At 52.3% G+C, this 14,999-nt stretch overlaps 7 protein-coding genes across 7 annotated transcripts; 6 read left to right on the top strand and 1 right to left on the bottom strand.

Moving 5' to 3' along the window:
* Positions 1-105: 105 nt before the first annotated feature.
* Positions 106-654, bottom strand: G647_03816 (uncharacterized protein; the record flags this gene model as incomplete). The annotated part of the gene is made up of 3 exons (XM_008728161.1): positions 106-290; positions 434-452; positions 514-654. 3 exons carry the CDS (start codon positions 652-654, stop codon positions 106-108), a joined length of 345 nt encoding a protein of 114 aa, XP_008726383.1.
* Positions 655-1,274: 620 nt separating this feature from the next.
* On the top strand, positions 1,275-1,505 carry G647_03815 (uncharacterized protein; the record flags this gene model as incomplete). The annotated part of the gene is made up of 1 exon (XM_008728160.1): positions 1,275-1,505. One exon carries the CDS (start codon positions 1,275-1,277, stop codon positions 1,503-1,505), a length of 231 nt encoding a protein of 76 aa, XP_008726382.1.
* Positions 1,506-2,783: 1,278 nt separating this feature from the next.
* Positions 2,784-4,870, top strand: G647_03814 (hsp72-like protein; the record flags this gene model as incomplete). The annotated part of the gene is made up of 3 exons (XM_008728159.1): positions 2,784-2,799; positions 2,859-3,589; positions 3,647-4,870. The coding sequence occupies 3 exons, from the start codon at positions 2,784-2,786 to the stop codon at positions 4,868-4,870; spliced, it is 1,971 nt and encodes a 656-aa protein (XP_008726381.1).
* A 603-nt stretch (positions 4,871-5,473) lies between these two features.
* G647_03813 (uncharacterized protein) lies at positions 5,474-5,611 on the top strand (the record flags this gene model as incomplete). The annotated part of the gene is made up of 2 exons (XM_008728158.1): positions 5,474-5,545; positions 5,591-5,611. 2 exons carry the CDS (start codon positions 5,474-5,476, stop codon positions 5,609-5,611), a joined length of 93 nt encoding a protein of 30 aa, XP_008726380.1.
* Positions 5,612-6,173: 562 nt separating this feature from the next.
* G647_03812 (uncharacterized protein) lies at positions 6,174-7,043 on the top strand (the record flags this gene model as incomplete). The annotated part of the gene is made up of 2 exons (XM_008728157.1): positions 6,174-6,349; positions 6,404-7,043. 2 exons carry the CDS (start codon positions 6,174-6,176, stop codon positions 7,041-7,043), a joined length of 816 nt encoding a protein of 271 aa, XP_008726379.1.
* A 3,533-nt stretch (positions 7,044-10,576) lies between these two features.
* G647_03811 (uncharacterized protein) lies at positions 10,577-11,902 on the top strand (the record flags this gene model as incomplete). Its single annotated transcript, XM_008728156.1, has 1 exon — positions 10,577-11,902. One exon carries the CDS (start codon positions 10,577-10,579, stop codon positions 11,900-11,902), a length of 1,326 nt encoding a protein of 441 aa, XP_008726378.1.
* A 572-nt stretch (positions 11,903-12,474) lies between these two features.
* G647_03810 (uncharacterized protein) lies at positions 12,475-13,995 on the top strand (the record flags this gene model as incomplete). The annotated part of the gene is made up of 2 exons (XM_008728155.1): positions 12,475-12,647; positions 12,702-13,995. The coding sequence occupies 2 exons, from the start codon at positions 12,475-12,477 to the stop codon at positions 13,993-13,995; spliced, it is 1,467 nt and encodes a 488-aa protein (XP_008726377.1).
* Between the last annotated feature and the right edge of the window lie 1,004 nt (positions 13,996-14,999).

Genomic DNA, 14,999 nt, shown 5'->3' with positions numbered 1-14,999 from the left:
CAACAACCAAGACGCAGTATCATGGACCTCTGGCGCCAAACGGCACACATTCCCCCGTTCTATGCATCTTCCACTGGAGTGCGCAGGTCTCGCCTGGCTGGTTGTTCAACCTTTCATCTCCTCGTCCTCATCGTCAGGTGCCTCAAAGTCCTCGTCTTCGTCATCTTCGTCGTCATCCAAGTCGTCGCCTGCATCCTTCGACTTCTCAGCAGCCTCGGCCCAGTTGATCTGCTTGCGACGGGTGCGCCCTTCGACAATGTTGTCTAGATCGATCTCATCCATCTCGTCATCTAAATGCGAGTTAGCCGATGACTTCAACACAAGCTTGACCGCTCAGAAGTCAAGTAATGTAATACAGGCGGTGAGCCTTATGTGCGCGAAATAATCAGAGCGACAGTGGAATGATTTTTGGCTCGAGGGAGGACAAATGTACCTTCTTCAGGTTCGGCTTGCTACAATAGACGCACAGAGTCAGTAATGGCTTATTCAACAGTATTTTCCTTTGGACTGTACCTCTTCTTCCTCTGCAGACTCTTCGTCTTCGTCATCATCCTCCATGGTAATTTCCGCCGGCTCGGTCGCCTTGCCCTTCCCTTTACCAACATCGGTTACTTCGTTAGTGCCCTGGGGCACGGTTTCGCCATTCGCGGACATGATCAAGGAGGCAGTGGTTGATAGGAGAGGTCGCAAGTATGGGAAATGCCGGTCGGAAAGGAGAAAACTGGCAAAACTTGAGTGGTTGGGGGTTGACACAGAGCAAAGAGCAATTGAATGTGAATTGACATCTTTCAGAGCCGCAATGCGCAGCCACTAGCGTTGCCACGGTCGCGACTGAAGCGCCAAGAACCGCGAAGTTGAGGCTAAGCCTTTTTGAGATGGGCGACCAGGTGTGCGAGGTAGCCGATCGTGATTTAATGCTTCCCCGTAGCAGATAAGACGAGGCATGTGTAAAGCCGTGCTACACTCAAGGTAAACTGCGTCAATGCTGTTGCGACGCCGAAACTGCGGCCCGAAGCAATCTCTACGATTGCAGTGCCCATAATCTGGGTGCAACGCGGAAAGCTTCGCGGAAGCAAGATGGACGTACCCATAGCTGCCAATGTCCTTGGTGTCACAGGGGCGGTTTGCTGGTCTGTTCAGGTAGGCTACTCTGAGACATCGCAAGATGGCAGAGCAAGCTCACACCCGACCTCGCAGCTCATCCCTCAGATTGTTATCAATTATCGCCGGCATGATACCACCGGTCTGCAGCCGACGATGATGCTTCTGTGGGCATGCGCGGGTGTTCCACTAGGAGTGTACAACATTGTCGAGAATTTCAACATCGCTTTGCGTGTTCAACCGCAGATACTGACCTTTCTGAGCTTGGTCACTTGGATGCAATGCAAATATTACGGGAACAAGTGGCCGCTCACCAAGTCGCTGGCTGTTGTCGCACCAGTTGCTGCCCTCATGGGCGGCGTCGAGTGTGGCCTCATATTTGCACTCAGACGCGCAAGAAGTGACCGTGTAGAGTGGCCCGTTACCTTCATGGCCGTGTTGTCTGCATGCTTTCTTTGTGCCGGTGTTTTGAGGCATTACGTGGACATCTACAAAGAGAGAACGGTCAGGGGCATTTCATTCCTCTTCGTTGGCATCGATGCAATGGGCGACCTTACCTCACTCATCTCGGTATTCTTTCAGCCGACTTTGGATATCCTGGGGATGGTTATATATGGATCAGAACTTGTTTTATGGTTAGGAGTCTGTGCCTGTGGTGGATACTGTGAGTGGCATTCATGTCCCTATGCTGCTGACACAGTATCGCTGATCATTTCATCCTTACCAGTTAACTTCAGACCATGGTTGCTGCGGCGGAGAGAATCGGCGAGCTATGAGCACCGGGGAACGAATGAGCCAAGGGAAAGCACAAATAATGAGGACAACATTGGCAGGAGCCTTTCAAGGAGCTCTGCGTCTAGCAGTGTCTTCCGAACTGCGTCTGGGGTTTCTGTTGGTGGTGCCGCAAGATCTCAATCATCGATGAGACTGCGAACCGTGACTCTTGATCAAGCGGCATAACGTCATCAGTGCGGCAATGAGGGCGAGGATAATATTAGTGCTCAGTACTGTGATAGAAGATGGACGAGCAATGGGCAGCTGAATGCCCTTATCCGGTCGTGCCGGTGCAGTGGCATGATGGAGACTCCTGTTGTGATCATACCACGATTCTACTGCTGTACCCAGTAGCTCACTGCAGCCGTGCTTCCAGTGGTTGCCCCGCATTGACTGCCCCAACAATGACTTCAGCCTCGTCGAATTTTTTGAAAGCCTTATGACGTAACTAGGCGTATGCGAGACGGCTGTGGAAGCTTCGCTGCAGCCTCACCACAAGCTTGTATCGCAATTCTCGGCCGCTCACCAAACAGTGACGACAATGATGGGGAAGTGAAAAGACTGTTCGTGTTGGTTCATTGCATGCTTCCAGGCCATCCCGACAGGTGCTTGAGCAGCCTAGCACGTTCCAGCAGGGGCCGGAGCTTCACAGCCAGAACAATCACAGTGATTCCACCGCGTTCGAAAGGGTTCTAAAGCCTTCGGTCACAACATCCCGCCCTCCGCTTGGCGAAATTTTGGGCAACCAAAAATCCCATAAATGTACTGACCAGACACTGACTTTCTCTCCTTCCTCATCATCAAATCAGACATAAATCTCCTCTTGAACGAAGTCTTCAAAAGACTCCTGTACCAATAACCTCTTTACATACGAACATCCTCACATTTTCCTCACTTCTCTACACATCATGGCACCAGCCATTGGTGAGTCCACCCCGCAGCCTCACAGCAGGAGCGACATCAGGCTAACTCGTCTTTCATAGGTATCGATTTAGGTACTACCTACTCATGCGTAGGCATCTTCCGAGATGACCGCATTGAGATCATTGCCAATGATCAAGGCAACCGAACCACCCCCTCCTTTGTCGCCTTTACCGACACTGAGCGACTCATTGGTGATGCCGCCAAGAACCAAGTCGCGATGAACCCTCAGAACACAGTCTTCGATGCGAAGCGTCTGATCGGCCGGAAGTTCGCTGATCCCGAGGTTCAAGCCGACATGAAGCACTTCCCCTTCAAGGTCATCGACAAAGGCGGCAAGCCCGTCATTCAGGTCGAATTCAAAGGCGAAGAGAAACAGTTCACACCCGAAGAGATTTCGTCAATGGTGCTCACCAAGATGAGAGAGACTGCCGAGTCATACCTGGGTGGCACCGTCAACAACGCCGTCGTCACTGTCCCCGCATATTTCAACGACTCGCAGCGCCAAGCCACCAAAGACGCAGGTTTGATCGCCGGTCTCAATGTCCTCCGTATCATCAACGAACCCACTGCTGCCGCCATCGCCTACGGTCTCGACAAGAAGACTGAGGGTGAACGCAATGTCCTCATCTTCGACCTTGGTGGTGGTACCTTTGATGTTTCCCTCCTTACCATTGAAGAGGGTATCTTCGAGGTCAAGTCCACTGCTGGAGACACTCATCTGGGTGGTGAGGACTTTGACAACCGACTTGTCAACCACTTTGTTTCGGAGTTCAAAAGAAAACATCGCAAGGTCAGGGACATTCCCATTGCCCTCCATTCCTTACTCTTTGCTAACATGTGACAACAGGATCTGAGCTCCAATGCCCGCGCACTCCGACGTCTCCGCACCGCTTGCGAGCGTGCCAAGCGCACTCTCTCGTCTTCCGCCCAAACTTCCATTGAAATCGACTCACTGTACGAAGGTATTGACTTCTACACCTCCATCACCCGTGCTCGATTCGAAGAGCTTTGCCAGGACCTCTTCCGATCCACGATGGAACCTGTCGAGCGCGTGCTCCGTGATGCCAAGATTGACAAATCTTCCGTCCACGAAATCGTTTTGGTCGGTGGTTCCACTCGCATTCCTCGCATTCAGAAGCTTGTGTCCGACTTCTTCAATGGCAAGGAACCAAACAAGTCAATCAACCCCGATGAGGCTGTCGCCTACGGTGCTGCAGTTCAGGCTGCCATCTTGTCTGGTGATACTTCGTCCAAGTCGACCAACGAAATCCTCCTGCTCGATGTTGCGCCGTTGTCTCTCGGTATCGAGACTGCTGGTGGTGTCATGACTCCCCTCATCAAGCGCAACACCACCATTCCTACCAAGAAGTCCGAGACCTTCTCGACCTTCTCCGACAACCAGCCCGGTGTGCTCATCCAAGTTTACGAAGGTGAGCGTGCTCGCACCAAGGACAACAACCTGCTCGGCAAGTTCGAGCTCTCCGGCATTCCACCTGCTCCTCGCGGTGTTCCCCAAATTGAGGTCACATTCGATCTGGATGCCAACGGTATCATGAACGTCTCCGCTGTCGAGAAGGGCACCGGCAAGTCGAACAAGATCGTCATCACCAACGACAAGGGTCGTCTGTCCAAGGAAGAGATTGAGCGCATGCTGTCCGAGGCCGAGAAGTACAAGGCTGAAGATGAGGCCGAGGCCGCTCGTATCTCCGCGAAGAACGGTCTCGAGTCATACGCATACTCACTCAAGAACACTCTCTCTGACTCGAAGGTCGACGAGAAGCTTGATGCCTCTGACAAAGAGAAGCTCAAGGCCGAGATCGACAAGACCATCTCTTGGATCGACGAGAACCAGACCGCCACCAAGGACGAGTTCGAGGCGCAGCAGAAAGAGCTCGAAGGTGTTGCGAACCCCATCATGATGAAATTCTACGGTGCCGGTGGTGAAGGTGGCATGCCAGGTGGAATGCCCGGCGGTGGCTTCCCTGGTGCCGGCGGTCCTGGTGGATTCCCTGGTGCTGGCGGTGCTGGTCACGGTGGCGATGATGGCCCAACTGTCGAGGAGGTCGACTAAACGATTTCACGAACAAAAGCATATGAGCGGCTTTGATTTCGGTGTAAATCATATCGGCGTTGGGTTGTCAATGGGACATGGAAATGACGATACCTCTTGCATGGCATAGAATTTTCTGCATCACTCTTGCGCAGGGTTGATGGCATGGTTGATCTCTCTGCAAAGACGGTCAGAGAAGACATGGAGCTAGAATAGCTTTCAATGAAAATAATTCTTCAGAATCATCGGCGTTTGCAGCTTTCCTGTTCTTTTCTGGTTGTGTTTTCACATTAGCTCTTTCTTTGGCATGCGTAAAATCGTGGCTTTGAACTTTTCGGCCCTCGGTGCTTGGCTTTTGTGGGGACTTTTAGATGCGCCTCTTGACGAATGTTCCTCTTCCCATCCCCATGTTCAATCCCCAACCTGTACTCCATAATTACTCCATACTCGTAGCGTCTTCTGTACAGATGCCTCAGTCATGCCTAAATGGCAAGGAGGCGTCCTGTCACAGCGTGCACCGAGTGCAAGCAAGTCAAGGTTCGAACCCCCGTCTCCCTGTCCTATGTGCAGGAAAATCTGATGCTGCCAGCTGCGATGTGACGCGAGCGAGAGCTTTCCCGGCCCATGTGCTCGCTGTGTGAGGCGCGAATTAGTTTGTGTGGTCGACTCCAGCTTCAAGCGGACGCCTGCCCGTCTGTGAGTGCTCTGCCAATCTCTGTGGCCACGCTGACAGTGGATTAGCCGACTTCAGACGGTCACTGACGAACTTCGACAACTAAAGCAATCACTGCACGCATCGAAGAATGGCGCCAGCAACGACGAAAGGCATCTCACTGAACCAATAGTGGAAAGCGCAGTCTCACAAGGGTCACCACCACAGCATCTGTCACCCAACCGCAAAGCAGTGCTCGACAGCCCATCTTGGCCGACTGGGGTTGACGACAGCCATTCCAAACTTCAACAAGCGAGTTTGGAGGATTGTCTCTTCCGTGTGCACGAGCTCCACGACCTCTTCTCTCTGTATGTGTTTTATACCCCTGCGTGCGGCCATGGCTTTGACAAGTGGAGGTTCTATACAGCATTCCATCCGCACTTGCCGGTTGTCGATACGCGAATATCCATTAGGGTTCTTCAAGAGACGAGTCAGTTCTTGTTCTGGACGATTATCTTTACCGCAAGTCGTCACCACAAAGAGTATGTCAGCAAGGCAAATCTACTAATGGTGCCTTACTCGAACTTGCTCAGTCGGACCATTCTTCGAACACCTCATTCTCTTCACACAATCCAAGCTATCCTGATCATGTGTATGTGGCCGCTGCCAGTCATGTACCAGCCCGAAGATCCAAGCCTGATGTATAGCGCCACTGCCATGCAGGCGTCCTATTACCTTGGCTTGCAGCGCTCGGTCGAGACAAGCTCCCGGTCATTCGCCGTCCTTCCGCCAGATGACCGGCAAGCCATGTCGAGAACATGGCTGGGCTGCTTTGCTATACACACCGCGTGAGTACTCCGGTAGCATTTCTCTGAAGCGCCTCCCTAATTTCGTGCTATCAGTCTCTCGATATCACACGGAAACCCGCCAATGGTAAAGAGCCCAACGGAACTCAGCGCACTGGATGCCAATCTTGAGAAACACCAGATTCCGCACAGACTTGCTTTCGAGGTCGAGGTCCAGCGGTGCATGGCCAAATACCACGATTCCCTCGTCGGAGGAGCCGAGAATAGTGTATACGAGACGCCTGTCCAGATGTGTGAACAAGAGTTGAACAGTTTGGTCGATCGATACCACAGCTCCATGGACGCCTACCTTGCTCTACATCTTGATACCACACTGCTCCACCTATATACGCTGGCCATACTTAGAACGAAATCAGGACTAAGAAAGATAGGACGCTCCAACCCCAGAGGTCACATTATCAGATATCAGAAGCTCGGCATGCTAGCTGCTCATCGTGTCATCGACATCTACTGCGACAGTTTACGATCTCCGGACACGTGTTTGATCGACGTCTATCGCGCTCTTCCCAAACAGTTTTTTGTCGGCGTCCTACATGCGACATTCTTTCTTCTCAGATACTTCGTCCTCAATCCGGCCTGCGAAGGTGAGGTCAAAGCAGAGTCTCGAAACAAAGTGCTCATGGTTCATGCTAAGCTCAAAGCGTCCACTATACATCAGCTCGCCGAGCCCGGTTGAGCAGCTGCTGTGATTGAGGTGCTTTGTCGACATGGTGGACAACAAGCCTCAGGTACGAGCGAGGATGTTGATGACCGCGGTGTTGCGTCTATCTCATGGAGCGCTCTCATTTCGGCTGCGAATCTTCGTGGGAAGCGAAATCTGAAGACTGTCTGGTTGCAAAGGATCAACCCTGCCTCGCCAGATTTGCGATCTGACCACCAGCAGTCTACGACTCCTGAGCCCGTCTCACAAGGCAATTCCAACTTGGAGTTCGTTGAGCAGGATTATCCGATACCCGACGATATCTGGGATCAATCGTTTCTACAGATGCTGGACTTCAGTGCCTACGACCTCGACAATTCTGCTACCTGACAGCCTTGAGTAGATTGTGGTTTATGACGCTGCTAAAGCCTATCCCGCTTCGATTTCCAACCAGGCCGGAGCACTTCCGACTTCGAGAACCCTCCTTAGCTTCTCCGTAACGTCTTCGGGGAAGGTGCTTCGGTCAGCGGGTTATTCTGCTGTGAACCATGAACATGGTTTCTCAAATCCCCCAGACGCTGTCGGCTGCGATTCCCGCCTTCACAACGTCGCTTTGAAAGCTCGAATTTCTTTGAACCAACCGGGCCAGGCAACTTCTTCATGGTTCAGCCTGAAGTGCATCTCAATCAGCGTCTGGTTTAGGACTCCGGGACCCTTCACTGCGGCATACAGCTTCTGCATTCTGAATATTCATTGAAGGTGAGTTCGAAAGGACCGGCATTTCCGGATCGGATAATCTGGCGACATCTCTTACGGTCAAACGTCCAGAAGGAACAATACGAAAAGGAATTGCTCGAGGTCCCCGTTACTCAAAGATCCTTAGCTTCGTGCCGTTTAGCTGTGGGATTGGTCGAGCAAGGATTGGAAATATATGGTCATTCTTGATCCACTGGCCGTCACAGTGGCTGGCAATCTGGAGTTGCAATCGAAACAGTCCGGTGCCTGAGGGGCCGTCTCGACAGGCAAGCTCGTCTCACTGGGGCTCTATGTTCATGAAATGATAGATACTGAACTCGGTACGCGGCCCGAGCTCGACGGTTTTTTTGCCGCAAATCCAAAAAGCGAAATTGTCGCCTGTGGCTTCCATCCGGGGCATAGACCATGATGTTGGGAGAGGCCAGCGAGCTCGAATTACAAGTTCGACTGACTTGCCGCAATGGCGACGCGTGCTGCGACGGCCAAAGCGGTGCCCAGGCTTTTGAGTCTACGCCAGTACTTCGCCAATCATGAGGACTTCACAAGGAACAACATCCGTCTTCGATGGAACGTCTTCATTCCTTCTATCGTATACCTGGAGTTTGAGCTGCCATGTCTCTTGAGCCCCTGAATACCTCATTTCTCGGAGGCGTACGCCTCTAAAGGAACGAGCGATTCTCGGCTTTTCGGCCGTATTTCGCATTTTACATACCAGCTGTGTGGAGCTCGGACAAGAGGGCTCGCTCCGCGTACACGAATGCAGGATGGTTTGGCGTAGTCTGAAGAGGCAGGAAGAAGGTGAATGATTGCGAAGGGCAAGGCGCTGCACTGGAGTACCACAGCTTGGGACAGGGCATCCAAATGTACCGTTGCAGAGACAGGGAGCACGGTAACCCATTTTGGATGATTGGGACAAGTGCAAAGACACTTGTGGGTATTATGGCGGTCTCAAGGCCGACCATGGGGGTTGCTGGACCCCTTGGTGGTGACAGAATTAGCAAGCTTTACTTGTAACCATGGATCGTGGCAGAGGCCCCTCCACGGTGTCCACGTTAGCATCGGAAGGGTCGTTTGGGTCCAGGAGAATCTGTCTATCTTACTTCGGAGAGTATATCAGCCAACAGTCCGGCGCGATAAGAGGCACCTTGCCGCTTCCCATCACCGCTAGTCCCTAATACCTGGTGAATGCTCCTTGCTGCACAACATACTGGTACAATGGCTATTCGGCCGCACGGTACATAGTAGCTTTGATTAATCCTGGGGCAATTTAGCGCACTTATGTTCTCGACTGGCGATTTGGGCCGCATCAACAACTTCCGTGGCAAAAGGGGATCGGGCAGTGGTCGATAGGAGGCAGAGGAAGGAGGATATCAGCATGCTATTGTTGCTCGAAGGTCATGACAAAGCAAGCAAAGTGGAAGATGGTCCGTAGCTAATGTCGGTTCTTTCAATGAACCATAAGCCCGTTGAGACGTCGTCGAGATGATGCTGTGTGAGCTGTCGAGTAGGCATCAACGGCGGGCAACATGGCCGTGACAGCATTCGCCCAAAACCAACTAGGAGCGAGGCCCAACGATCACTTCCGAGCGGCGATATTGGACTTTGTTCCTATACAAGGATGCATATATCCGCAAATCCTGCAGATGATGGTCCGATGGCGACATCACGATCCTCAGAAAAGATTGCGATGATACGTACGAAACGTCCAGGGTTACAACCTTCGTAAAGACCCCTGTATTTGCAGCCTTGAAATCCACCCAATCAGAAAAGCGACAACTTGTGCTTTAGAAGGTCTAGCGTCAAGGTTTGGGCAAGTCCGATTCGTGGAGCCGATCACGCTAGCGCACCATTGGCTTCAGTATACGAAGTGGCATCGACGGTTCTCCGGTGCTGAAAGGCGAGGGCTGAAAAATACGGCCGAGCCTTCGTGTTACACAGTTTCTGGGCGCGACCACGAACACCGAATGCCCGTAGTCACCTTGCCCCGAGCCCCGCAAGTTACTGCAGGTCACATACTAGCTTTGTGGACTACCCGGTATTGGTGCATATGCCATTCCCTCAAGTGGTGGCGGCGCCCGAGATCTTGAATATCCTGGTACACATCAAACCTTTGGGTGCTCCAGAACACAGCATGCGGTGTTCGGAGGCAACGTTCAGCCCTGATGGTTTACTATGCCCAGAATGACGAGCGTTGAAGGCCTCTCCAACAGCGTGAGTCGCCTGGGTCGCCATCAATACCACGGTACGGCCGTTTATGTGCCCGGAGCTGTGCGTAGGTTCACTGCTTGGCCTTCTGTTGAACATTCGACCCTCTTTCATGAGCATTTCCCTGAGTTCTGTTGCCACGGATCAACTGGGCACTACCTTAGGGCAATATATCAACCTTGCACTCTTACATAAGGTCCACCCACTTGGAATCACCGATAGCGCTTTTGGATCTACCAGCAGTGATCGCCCACCTTTCATGCTGTTAGCCCCGGCGGAACCGTTTGTCATTGGCTAGAATGATCAACACTTCCCTTTCTACCGCAGTTTGCCAAGGACACCAGTCACCGTTCAAGCTCGGAAGTACCAAACCGAACGTGCTTGATTTAAAGCATTTTAGATACTATCAGCCTTGCGAGTCCTGGCGTGCCATGTCTCACGACGGTGACTAAGAGATCTCCCGACGCCGCTTAGACCCTGTGTAAAGCAGCAGTTTTGGATACTTCTAAAGCAGCCCGGTGACAAGAGCTCCTATCTCTGACCAGGCAGGGATATAGATATCAGACGAGAGCCCCTCCGGGCCAATTTCCTGGACTGAGCAGACAATAATGGCTTTGACGACTCCCATTCACTCATGGATCCATCTCGACAGCCAGCCAAACGCCAAGGGCCACTCATCGACGAAAAGCCAGGTATTTAGGCATGTGGCAGCGCACAGAAAGCTAAAGCGACAACAGCGGACATTGAAACTACGCGCCTCAGCTCTGGATGTCTTGAAAACTTTGCAGGTGGCCTGCAAGGACCTTCCTTGTGTCGACAAACATCTCTGTGGCAGTGATGATCCTTTTGACACACTCCCCATACCCATCACACCCGAGATCAGTGATCTCCTTTACTTCAACCGGACTCACCTCTCGCCAGCCCTAAGTGTTTCCAAAATTCCACTACCACCGTCTTCCGCATACTTACAAGATGAGCTTGCTGTCCATGGCTACCTTGCACGCATTGCAGCCGTCAAATGGCGCTGTTGTGGCGACGACAACGCTTTCAACCTTATGCTGCAGATGAAGGCAGAAGCAATGCAGCTGCTACGTCTGAGCCTACCACAAGCAGATCCCACTCGACTTCCCCGAGCAGTCATGGCTCTCATGTTTACCGAGAACTGGTGCCGGAACATCAACTCTGCACTGGTTCATGTGCGCCTGCTGGAAACCATCAACACCAACTACGGACTACATATCGAGGACCTCATAAACGTGCTGCACTCGGATGTCCAGCGCGCAGCTCTGACCATGGAGCCCGCAATGTTTGCCATGCATGAAAAGAGTTGGGACATACTTGAAGCCGAGTCTGCCTTGCCGACAGACGCCGGATGGGACAAAGATTTCTTGAGTGCTCGGCATCCGATACTCACGGAGATGGGGCAAGCACTCGCGGCTCTGGATATCATCCAGGAAGCAGAAGCCTTACAGTCACATCGACAAGCTGCGACGATAAAATGCCTTCATGTCATGGGCCTACTCCTAGACCACTACAATTTGTCCTCAGACATCACCGAGAAATACACCGCTCTGGCGGCTCTTTATCGAATACGACGAGAGGCCAACATGGAACGAATATCGGTCTGTGGCATCACGGTTTTCGACGCGGGCAGGGTGATAGTTCCACGGCTAAAAGAGCTCCTCCTTGCAGCCTCAGACGATCCAAGAGATTTGCGTGTGTGGACATGCTGGGTCGGCATGATGTCGGGGGACAGCTGGTTCTGCGAAGAGCTCGACAAGCAATTACGCAGGGGAGAAATTGGCAACCCCAGTGAGCTCAGCGCGATAATAGCCAGTGTTGAGGGTCGGCAACTTCCACAGCAATTCGCACTTTTGGTCAAGCACGCACCCAAGGGTCAGAACATGGAATCATGTGGGCGGCCTCACATTTGACTTGTGCCAAGTGCCAACGAGATTGACATGGCAGAGAGCACGCATGGACCGGGATTTCTCGACGCCGCTGATTTATGCGCAACGTCCACAAGAGGAACACCTGCCAGAAGTGGTGTTTCATCCAAGGTATCGGATTGGTTCGGACTCTGAATGAAATTTGCAGCTGGGAACTCGTATTCCGAAAACTTAAGTCTTTCACTGCCCGCACTGTCCAAGATTACCTCGCCTGTAGTTCAAGATTGTGACGGCCACAGCCTTGCTCGTGTGGATATCCTAAGGGACAAGGCTGAGCTCACATCCACAGATGCAAGAGACTTTTGTCTTACCTAGTTAGGATTAGATGATTCCCAAATGGAACTAGTCGCCTGCGTTAGCGACTTCCGTTCTCTAGCTGCGACGCTGACTAAGAATTTCACCATTCCTTCTATCTTCCCGATACCTGACGTCTTCTGGCAAGCACCGTAAATCTCAATTTCTGCATGCGGCTTTGGGCAAGATCTACAAATCCCTGATCACAAAGTGACCTTCGTGTGTCAGTTCGGGAGAATGACCTCCCACCGGCGTCAGCAACGATGGCGAAAGGAGACTCGGACGACACACCGGTCCAAGTCACTGTGACAGAAGGCCCTTCTGCTCAGGAATGGGCCTCAATCAAGGGAGTGTTCGTCGAATTGTATGTACATCAGGGGAGGAAGCTATCTGACATCCAACGCCTCTTGGCCGTTGAATATGATTTTCACGCGACGTAAGTGACTGGCTTCGCAGCCAATCACGACTAACACCGACACGGTTCCTGCAGGGAGAAGGCGTACAAGAGACGCATCACGCAGTGGAAAGCATACAAAAACTACAAGTCGTCGGAAAAGAAAGCAGTCGCAGAGTCGTCGACCCAATTTTCCGCAATCCATCATGCCATCCCTTCGGCCTCGCTACACGGGAAGCCTATCAAGTGGGATAGAATCAAGCGCTTCAGCCGACCTCCAGGCGCCAAACGATCGCGGCGAGCGGCCGGAGTACCACCGATAGGAGAGAAGATCCAGCTGGATCTGCACCCTGACAATTTGCGCCCGGCCGTAACCGTCGACGAAAGAATCCTGTTCCTGACCAAGTCCTACTTGGATTGGAACATCTCCAAATGGTGTCCTCTCGGAATCGGCAAGTCCAGCCTAGATGCCGACCACCATCAAGGCAAGCTCAAGGCCCCAGGGGAAGAACCCTTCGCGCTCTTATTCAACAAATGCTTTTACAATGCTATTCCACTGCTGCTGACAAACAGAACGTTGGAGGCGTTCAGAGAAATCAATCTTGCATGTAGTCTTGCAACGCGCTGTCTGCAGCTGTCGCCATACTGGGTGTTTCTTCGGCTTCTGCGCTTATACTCGTACCCTCTCTGGAGTCGCTTCCCGGACGTGCGTCGCCAGATTGTCGGTTTCCTCCAGGCTTTGGCATCTCGCACCCTTCCCAACGGCCACGCCCTCAAGCCATTACTGGAGATGTGGGTGCAGGAGGAAGTGGGGGCCGATGCAGGCCGGGTAGCCTCCCTGCTTCGACTCTCTTCAGACACGTTCGGTCCAGCCAGCGGACTCGACGCCGAAGAATGGGCGTGGATTCAGGACGAAATCTGCTCGCTCAACTATCAGCGGAAGGAGCTGCATGACGCCTTGCGAATCGCCCGTAGGCTCTCGGAGGATCCGAAGGTGCCCCGTGGCGTTCACATCACGTCCCGTCAGATGGTAGCACGGTACCACCTGCAGCACGGGCACATCGACGAAGCGGAGTCCATTCTTCTCCAAACACTGAGAACGTGTGCAGAGTGCGACACCGAAGACGAGAAGGCACGGTTCCTTCAACAGACATACTCCGATCTAGGATACATCTGGCACGTCAGACAAGATCGAGTTCGCAGCCTGCAATATTATGAGCGAGCGCTCGAGAAGGCTATTCAAGTGAACAATGGCGCGAATACGAACTCGTTACGATGTCGCATTGAGACGCTTACGCTGCAGCGTGATCAAGGCGAAGCCGTGAGCCAAACGAATGAACATCAAGACAGTAGTTGGGCACTGTGGGCGTTCTGCCGGCCGTATTCGTGATTGAGAATGCCAAGTAGGGCACAATGATCCCGGCATGTTTCGCAATTGCTATCAAGAATGGGCTCGAACGAAAGTTGCACCTCTATCGAAGCATGAACAGCAACCTCTTACGGACGGCCGTCCACAACGTGTAAGCTTGCACGCAGCTGTATTACAAACCCTTGATCTGGTGTCAGTATACAACACGGTTCCGCGCTACATCCGACGTATGGACGGGGAAAAGCCATATCTGTTCAGCTTCTAAATCAGCTCAAACAAGCGAAAAGGAATATAGCCATCCGCTTCTCCAGCTGCAAGGACGAAACTCTCGCACTCCAAAGATCCCTCACTATGCTTGACGCAGAAGCGACGCTCAAGACCGATTAAACCTCCTTCGTCATCAAATCCGGCCTTGACTGGACGTAGATGTCACTGCCGCCAAATTGGACGTCCTTCTCAAGTGTCAACAACTGATACTTTGCTCCTCTACCTAAGAATCCACAACCCCCAATCCCACACCGGTGTAAGTTGGCATCCGTATTCCTTCCCACCAAGCACCGAACAATTCCAACCAAGCCTCAGCCAGACGATGGAGTCGAAGAAACTCGAAAGATCGAGGACACTTCTGCACAAATGCCACGCCTAAACGCAGAACTCAGAGCTACGAATCAAGTATTATGGCCCTAATGTCATCCTAAGTATGATGTCCTCGGAAGCTAGTTACAGTATTGGAAGGGAAACGATGTCGAAGCCCGAAGGCCCAAGTCTCGAGTCTCGCGAACGACATCCAAAGGTGTGGCAGACAAACGACAAACAGGTGCGGTACAGTAAGCTGGGCGAGGTGCAACACGGAGAGAAGAGGACGCAAGCGCACTGGAGGAGGAGGAAGAAATATGTATGGAAGGGAATAAACAGCAGAGATGATCTGGGGAAGGATTGCGCATTCTGGTTCTGGTTCTGATCATGCCCTATGTCTCCCCTTTCACCTTTTTACGCCGAGATGAGAACTTCTGGGAAATCAAAAG

The sequence above is a fragment of the Cladophialophora carrionii genome (genome assembly GCF_000365165.1).
Source record: "Cladophialophora carrionii CBS 160.54 unplaced genomic scaffold supercont1.3, whole genome shotgun sequence".
NCBI lineage: Eukaryota > Fungi > Ascomycota > Eurotiomycetes > Chaetothyriales > Herpotrichiellaceae > Cladophialophora > Cladophialophora carrionii.
The sequence above is the reverse complement of the archived record's forward strand: the minus strand, read 5'-3'. Positions and strand labels throughout refer to the sequence as shown.